The sequence below is a fragment of the Macaca fascicularis genome, chromosome 8 (assembly GCF_037993035.2).
Source record: "Macaca fascicularis isolate 582-1 chromosome 8, T2T-MFA8v1.1".
Taxonomy (NCBI): Eukaryota; Metazoa; Chordata; class Mammalia; order Primates; family Cercopithecidae; genus Macaca; species Macaca fascicularis.
The window spans coordinates 42,445,177-42,454,589 of record NC_088382.1 but is presented as its reverse complement, the minus strand read 5'-3'; the positions used below and the strand labels follow the sequence as shown (position 1 = coordinate 42,454,589).

Sequence of the window (9,413 nt, the reverse complement as noted above, 5' to 3'; positions counted from 1 at the left end):
CAACTACTCAAGAGGCTGAGGCACGAGAATCCCTTGAGCCCATTAGGTCAAAGCTGCAGTGAGCTGTGTTTGCAGCACTGGCAAACACAGGCTGTGTTATCAGCCTGGGCAACAGTAAGACTCTGTCTCAAAAAAATAAATAAATAAATAATAAAAAATAATTAAGTAATGAGATATGTCACATTAACAAAATGAAGGATAAAAATCGCATGATCATGTCAACAGATACAGAAAAAGCACTTGATAAAATTCAATATGCTTTCATGCAAAAAGCTCTCAACAAACTAGAAATAAAGGAAAATAACTTCAACATAATTAGGGCATATATGAAATTCCCATAGCTAAAATCATATCTAGTTGTGAAAAACAAAAAGTTTTTCCTCTAAGTTCAGAAATGAAGCAAGAATGCCCAATCTTGCCACTTCTATTCAACTTGGTATTGGAAGTCCTAGCCAGAGCAATTAGCAAGAAAAAGAACTAAAAGGCATCTAAATTGGAAATGAAGCAAAACCGTCCCTCTTTTAAGATGACAAGATCATACATATAGAAAATCCCAAAGAGTCCATCAAAAAACTGTTATACCTAATAAATAAATACAGTAAAGTTGCAGGATACAAAACTGACACGCAAAAATAAGGTCATTTCCACATACTAACAATGAACTACAAAAAGGAAATTAAGGAAACAAAGCTATATACAATAGTATTGAAAACAAAATATTTGTGAATAAGCTTAACAAGTGAGGAAAAAGATTACACACTAAAAACTACAAAACATTGCTAAAATAAATAAAAGATGATACAAATACCTGGAAAGACATCCTATGTTCATGGACTAGAAGAATTAAAATTGGTAAATTGTCCATATTACCCAAAGTGATCTACAGATTCAATAAAATCCATTCCTCAGAACAAGAAATACAAGCAGCTGCCAAACACATGAAAAAATGCTCAACATCACTGAACATCAGAGAAACGCATATTAAAACCACAATGAGATATCATCTTGTAACAGTCAGAATGGCTATCATTAAAAAGTCAAAAAAAAAAAAAAAAAGGCTGATATTGGTGCAGATGCAGAAAAAAGGGAATGCTTATACACTGTTGCTGGGAATGTAAATTAGTTCAACCTCTATGGAAAACACTATAAAGATTTTTCAAAGAACTAAAACTAGAACTACCATTTGACCCGGCAATTCCACTACTGGGTATCTACTCAAAGGAAAATAAATCATTATATAAAAAAGATATCTGCACTGATATGCTCATTGCAGCACTATTTACAATAGCAAAGTCATGAAACTAATGTAAGTGTCCATCAACAGTTGACTGGATGAGAAAAATCATACACACACACACACACACACGCACGCACGCACGCACACCATGGAATACTATGCAGCCAAAAAAAAGAATGAAATCATGTCCTTTGCAGCAACATGGATGGAGCTGGATGCCATTATCCTAAGTGAACTAACTCAGAAACACAAAATCAAACACTGCATATTCTCACTTGTAAGTGTGGGCTAAACAGTGGGTGCACATGGACATAAAGATGGAGGTGATGGACACTGGGAACTCCCAAAGGGGAAAGGGTGGGGGAAGGGTGAAGGCTGACAAATTATGTATAAGGTACAACGTTCACTGTTTGGGTAATGGGTATACCAGAAGCCCAATCCCCACCAGGACACAATATACCTATGTAACAAACATCCATATGTACCCCCCTGAATCTAAAATAAAATAAGATTTAGACATACAGACCAATGGAACAGAATAAAGAATGCAGAAATAAAAACCAACACATATGAGATCACCCGATCTTCAACAAGGATGCCAAGAAAAAGAATGGTGAAAAAGTAGTCCCTTCCTCCCTGGAAAACTGGATATCAACATGCAAAAGAATGAAATTGGAACCTTATCTTATGCCATACACAAAAATTAACTTAAAATGGATTAAAGACTTAAACATAAGGCCTGAAACATTAAAACTCTTAGAAGAAAACAGAGGAAAAGCTTCATGACATTGGTCTTGGCAATGATTTCATGGATATGATGCCAAAATTAAAAGCAACAGAAGCCAAAAATAGACAAGTGGGACTATATCAAACTAAAAACCTTCTACACAGCATAGGAAGCAATCCACAGGGTGAAAAGCCAAGTTATGGAATAGGGGGAAATATCTGCAAACCACATATCTGATAAGGGCTAAACTTTCAAAATAGATAGGAAGTGCTACAGCTCAATAGCAAAAAATGAAAAACTAATAACCTGATTTAAAATGGGTTATAATTATCCTAACTGAAATAACTCAGAGGCAGAAAGTCAAATACTGCATGTTCTCACTTAATAAGTGGGAGCTAAGCAATCAGTATTCACGGACGTACAGAGTGGAATAACAGACACTGGAGACCCCAACAGGTGGGAGCACGGGAGGGATGTGAGGGCAGAAAAATTACCTATTGGGTACAATGTTCAGTGTTTGAACAACGGGTACATGAAAAGCCCTCACTTCACCAATATGCAATATATACATGCAAGAAATCTGCATTTATATCCCCTAAATACATAAAAATGTTAAAAGAAACAAAAAAAATGAATTAAAATGGGCCTAAGACTTAACAGACATTTCTCCATGAAGACACACAAATAGCCAACAGGTATATGAAAAGATGCTCGATGTCACTCATCGTCATGGAAATGCAAATCAAAACCACAATGAAATATCATTTCATACCTGTTAGTGTAGGAAAAAGAGAGATCAGACTGTTACTGTGTCTATATAGAAAGAAGTAGACATAAGAGACTCCATTTTGTTCTGTATTTGAGATGCTGTTAATCTGTGACCATACCCCCAACCTGTCCTTGACTCAAGGTTTAAGGGATTTTGGGCTGTGCAGGATGTGCTTTGTTAAACTAGTGCCTGAAGGCAGCTTGCTGGTTAAAAGTCATCACCATTCCCTTAACCTCAAGTACCCAGGGATACGCACACTGCCAAAGGTCGCAGGGACCTCTGCCTAGGAAAGCTAGGTATTGTCCAAGGTTTCTCCCCAAGTAACAGTCTGAAATATGGCCTCGTGGGAAGGGAAAGACCTGATCGCCCCCCAGCCTGACACCCGTGAAGGGTCTGTGCTGAGGAGGACTAGTGCAAGAGGAAAGCAGGCCTCTTGGCAGTTGTTGGCAGTTTGAGATAGAGAAAAGCATCTGTCTCCTGCCCATCCCTGGGCAATAGAACATCTCGGTGTAAAACTGGATTGTATGTTCTGTTTACTGAGAAAGGAGAAAACCGCCTTAGGGCAAAGGTGGGACTTGCTAGCGCAATGCTGCTCTTTATGCACTAAAAAGGTTTATGGAGATATTTGCAAATGCATGTCAAGGCACAGCACTTTCCCTTAAACTTATTCTATAAATACTAAGGGAACTCAGAGACCGGTGACGGCATGGGTCCTCTGTATGCTGAGTGCCAGTCCCCTGGGCCCACTTTTTCTTTCTCTATACTTTGTCTCCGTGTCTCATTTCTTTTCTCAAGTCTCTCGTTCCACCTAACGAGAAACGCCCACAGGTGTGGAGGGGCAGGCCACCCCTTCATGTCAGGATTGCTATCATGGAAAAAAACAAAAGACAACAAGTGTCAGCAAGAATGTGGAGAAACTGGAACCCTTGTGCCCTGTTGGGAAGAATGCAAAATGGTGCAGGCACTATGGAAAATAGTACAAAAGTTCTTTTAAAAATTAAAAATATTAACTACCATGTGATCTAGCAATTCCACTTCTGGGTACTTATCTAAAATGAAATCAAGATCTTGAAGAGACATTAGCATTCCTATGTTCACTGCAGCATTATTCACAGTAGCCAGGATATAGAAACCACCTAAATGTCTGTCAACAATTGAATGGATAAAGAAAATGTGATAAAGAAATGTACATATATACATACATATACACACATACAACAGAATAGTATTTCCCAAAAACAAAGGAAATCTTGTCATTGCAATAACATAGATGAAACTTGAGTCTACAATACCATGCTAAGTGAAATAAGGCAGCCACAAAGGATATAATACTATGTGATTTCACTTATATTAGGTATCTAAAATAGTCAAGTTCATAGAAGCACTGAACAGAATAGTGGTTGCCAGGGGCTTGTGGAACGGAAAATGGGGAGCTGCTGATCAACAGATATAAAGTTTCAGTTACACACAATGAAAAAGTTCTAGAGGCCGGGCGCGGTAGCTCAAGCCTGTAATCCCAGCACTTTGGGAGGCCGAGACGGGCGGATCACGAGGTCAGGAGATCGAGACCATCCTGGCTAACACGGTGAAACCCCGTCTCTACTAAAAAAAAATACAAAAAACTAGCCAGTCGAGGTGGCGGGCGCCTGTAGTCCCAGCTACTCGGGAGGCTGAGGCAGGAGAATGGCGTAAACCCGGGAGGCGGAGCTTGCAGTGAGCTGAGATCCAGCCACTGCACTCCAGCCTGGGCTACAGAGCGAGACTGCGTCTCAAAAAAAAAAAGAAAGAAAAAGAAAAAGTTCTAGAGATGTGCTGTACAACATAATACCCAGAGTTAACAACACTGTATTGGACATTTAAAAATCTCTTAGAAGGGTCAGTTTCATGCGAAGTATTCTTACCACATTAAAGTCAAAATAAATCCTAAAATAAGCCCAATATTTATAAATGTACCTACTGTATACTGTATATAAATGTATGCAATAGAGTCTAAAAAGAAATACATCAAACTTATAAAAAATAAAAAGGAAGTAAGAGATTTATGGGGGAAATAAAGGTGTGTAAAGTTGCTTTTACTTACTACTTGAATTTTTTTTTTTTTTTTTGAGACAGGGTCTCACTCTCTTGCCTAAACTGGAGTGCGGTGATCCAATCATAGCTCACTGTAACCTCAAATTACTAGGCTCAAGCAATCCTCCTTGCCTCAGCCTCTGGATAACTAAGACTATTTGGCTTTTCGGGGTTTTTTTTTTTTTTTTTTTAAGAGACAGGGTCTTGCTATATTGCTCAGGCTAGTTTCAAACTCCTGGCCTCAAGCAATCCTCTCACCTCAGCCTCTCAAAGTGCTAGGATTATGGGTACATGCCACCACACCCAGCCCTATTTGAAACTTTTATACCAAAAAACACCCTGTGATATTTGAGGGGGAGGAAGTATTTTTAAGAGTAATTTTGTAGTGAGAAAGCTCAAGAAGCAAATATAGATTATTATTTCAGTAAGTTTGTTTGTGAAGTTGGGAGAAAAGACTAATAAAATACTTCAGGAAGAAGTTAAGAATGCCTAGAAAGAGAAAGGTCTTAGTCATCCTGATGGCATCTTAATTTAGAAATTAAACATAACCTGCTCAGGTCTCATTTTCCTCACCTGAAAATGGGACTATTAAAACTACCAATCTCTTGGGGTTATTATGAGGGTTATACTGTGTAAGATACTTACCAAAAGTCCCTGACGTGCATCAATACTGCAACAAAAGCCCAACACAGCTCCATCATAAGACACATACTACATTTCTGGAAAGCAAAGTCACCTGGTAAAAGCCAGGCATGGTCAGGTAGGGAAGAAAAAGACGCACTTGTGGAGAAGATTGAGAATACAGTAGAACTTACATACAGTTGAACAAGTGTCTTTCAAACTTAAGACAAGGCCTAGGAGGAAAGGGCTCAAGCAGGCCATGCTGAGAGGAGCGTGGCTAAGTATGGTAAGGAATATGGCTACGGAACAATCCTAACAAAGATGGGCGTGGGTTTAGAGCAATGAGTGTGCATAACAGGTCAAAAAGCCAGAGACCAGTACATACACTGAAGGTTAACAAAGAGAGAGTGCTACTTTGAGTAGCAAGAACTCTGAATACTGAAGGACTCTGGAAGATGGGCCAGCTCCAATTCATTTTTAAAATGAGTCCAGCTAAATAAATATTCCTGCAATGGCAGTACCAGAATGGCGAAAGCTTACAAATAAAGAGCCACGTGAAATTCATTCTTTAAACCAAATAAGCTAATAACCATAAATCATAGAAGATAGCAAAAAAAAAGAAGAGAGAATAAACATGGCACATTCCCTGACTTCAAAACAGATGGCACCATTAGTCATACTCTGAGAAGAAGGAGATGACCAATCCCTGGAACACAGCCATACAAACAAAATAACAATCCTCATTGTGCCGCTAAATTTTACTTTAGCCCCTATGTCAGAGTTGCCCAAAACAAGCAATTTTATTTCTTGCAAATATCATGGCAATTTTACAAAGCAAAAATCAAAAATTAAACTGACCTTTGGCGTACCACAGTCACACTCTTCCCCAGCGTCCACCAACTTATTACCACAGGAGGGAGCACTATAGGCTTCATCAGGCTTTGGAATATTAAGAAGGCAGTTTCCTCCTTTATTTAAAGTCAACTTCTCAAAGTCCTCTGCACTGCAACTGCTGAAGTTTCTGGAACCCCTATAATAAACATTAAGAAAAAGATCTTATGTCACAGCGATTACTCACTTTGAAAATGTTAAGTCATGTGTTTAACCCACAAAGTGCATATTTTAAATGACAGAAAAGAGGCTAATAATTATGTGCACAGAAATGAGAATTCACACCTACTCGTGATAAATATTGAACATGACTTCAGCTACTATATAATAATTCACTATTTTCTTACAATATATTGTACTTCCAAAATATCACTTACATTGAAATACAAAATAATTCTCAGCATCAGAAGAGACTTTAAAAATTATTTAGTCCCATGAAAAATAAAGTTTTATTTATCTAACACAGTAAAGGTTCTTCAAATATTGGAAGGTAGCTGTACGTTGTCTCCAGTCTTTTTTCTACTCTGAAGGATAACATTTTTCTGTTCACCCATGCCCATTACCACTTATTAGGAGCTCTGCAAAAATAATGCAAATGGAAAACTCCAGTTCAGATACACACTGACCATCAAGAGGCAGACTGCGCAGTATAGAATTTCAGCTACTCCTATATGACAAGTTTTCAGTTTGAGCTTTACATATAATAACTTTTATGATAATTCCTGGGAACCATGGTTAGTACTTTGAAGGTTAGTTGGCCTTTAAGAAATGTCCCACTTAAGCTATGTGAGATTTATACAAATGCAATTTTGATATGTCCTACCTGGGATTTTCTTTTTAGCTACTGTTTTACTCAATGACTATAAAATACTTTCAGATAGTCCCACTGGCTGCTTTTACCTTTGAAAACTAGTGGAAAATAGACCTATACACCACCTATATCTTTGAGGAATCCATGTCACATTAAAATTCTATTTTATTTTTACTTTTGTAGCCTGAGTTTTTTGGTGTGATATCCAAAAAATCATTGTTAAGGCCAATGTCAAGGAGCTTTTCCTCAATGTTTTCTTCTTAGAAAGTTTTATGGTTTCAAGTCTTACATTTAGGTATTTCATCCATTTTGAGTTGATTTTTGTGTATGGTGTAAGAAGAGGGTCCAATTGCATTCTTTTGCATGTAGAAATCCAGTTACCCCAGAACCATTTATTGAAGGGAACTATCTTTTCCCCATTGTATCCTCCTGGTGCCCTTGTCAAAAATTAATTGACTACACGTTTGGATTTGTTTCTGGGCTCTCTATTCTGTTCCATCGGTCTACATGTCTGTTTTTATACCACTACCATACCATTTTGATTACTATAGCTATCAAACTGAAAAGCTCTGCACAGCAAAGATAACCGATGAAATGAAAAGTCTGCAGATTGGGAGAAAATCTCTGCAAACCATGTTAAGGTGTATCTTATAACCATGTATCTCATATCCAAACTACATTTTTTAGAACTCACACAACTCCATAGTAGAAAAACAAATAACTCCATTTTTAAAATGAACAAAAGACTTAAATAGACATTTCTCCAAAGATGACATAAAAATGGCCAACAAGTGTATGAAAAGATGCTCAATATCATTAATCATCAAAGAAGTGCAAATCAAAACCACAATGAAATATCACCTCACCCTTATTAGGATGACTACCATCAAAAATGGCCAGGCATGGTGGCTCACCGCTGTAATCCCAGCACTTTGGGAGCCCGAGGCGGGCAGATCACTTGAGGTCAGGAGTTTGAGACCAGCCTGGCCAACGTGGTGAAACCCCATCTCTACTAAAATACAAAAATTAGCCAGGTGTGGTGGTGCACACCTGTAATCTCAGCTACTTGGGAAGCTGAGGCAGGAGAACTGCTTGAACCTGGGAGGCAGAGGTTGTAGTGCGCCAAGATCATACCACTGCACTCCAGCTTGGGAAACAGAGAGACTCCGTCTCAAATAAATAAATAAAAGAGGTGACAAGTGAAGAGTACAGAAAAAAGGGAATCCTTGAGCACTGTTGGTGGGAATGTAGATTGGTGCAGCCACTGTGGAAAACAATAGGAGTTCCCTAAAGAAATTAAAAACAGAACTATCATATGACCCAGCAATCTCACTTTTGGGTACACACCCAAAGAAAATGAAAACACCACCTCATTCTCCCATTTTCAGTGCAGTATTAGCCAAGATATGGAAACAAACAAAGTGTCTGTCAACAGCTGAATGGACAAACTGTGGCACATATAAGACTGATTATTATTCATCCTTATAAAAGGAGATCCTGACATTTACCACAACATGGAGGAACCTGGAGGATGTTATGCTACATGAAGCAAGCCAGACACAAAAAGAAAAATGTTGCATGATCTCACTTATTTTCGAATCTAAAAAAAGAAGTCAAAAACCCAGAGACAGAAAATAAAACACTAATTATGGTGGAGGTGGAGGAAATGGGACATGTAAGTCTGATACAAACTAGCAGATATGTAGGACAAACAAGTCTAGATATCTCAGGTACAGCATGAGGACTATAGATAATAATACTGTATTACATTCAAGATTTTTGCTAAAAGAGGAGATTTTAGGTGCTTTTTGCCACACACACAAAAAATGGGCAACAATGCAGAATGATGGACGTGTTAATCTGCTTGACTAACCATTTCACCATCTATATTTATATCAACACATGTTGTACACCTTAAATACAATAAAATTTATATCTTATATACATTTGTATTTTTTCAGGGGAATTTGGTACCCTGAATCTCTTTTTCATCAGTTTGAGCAATGGTACCAGAAGTAGCAGCAGGAGTGAAAGTTATGTTGCATTCTAGTTAATGAAGAAGCAGCTCTATCTATGGCTGGGTCTTTTGTACATCCAAGGAACTCTAAGAAACATATTTTTCGCCCTGAGCAGTCATGTTAAACTCTTCTTTGCTAACTGGTTTGCAGAAAAGTTGATAGTACTGACTCCTGCCTCTTGGATTGGAATGCAGTCTGCCTAAAACATTTTGGTACTGTTAACTGCTGTTTGACCAAAAAAAAAAAAAAAAAAAAAAGTCTATAGATGT

The 9,413-nt window shown here is 38.0% G+C and overlaps 1 protein-coding gene across 5 annotated transcripts in view; it reads right to left on the bottom strand.

Annotated features, from left to right (window-relative positions):
* ADAM9 (ADAM metallopeptidase domain 9) overlaps positions 1–9,413 on the bottom strand; it is a 120,972-nt gene that overhangs the window by 69,870 nt on the left and 41,689 nt on the right. For all 5 annotated transcript variants that reach the window (XR_010577257.1, XR_012416375.1, XR_012416376.1 and 2 more), the window contains one exon: positions 6,283–6,454. Coding sequence is in view for 2 of the 5 variants with exons in the window: in XM_065519102.1 (XP_065375174.1) it covers positions 6,283–6,454 (172 nt within the window). In the remaining 3 variants the exon portion in view is untranslated. The remainder of the gene's footprint in view (positions 1–6,282; positions 6,455–9,413) is intronic.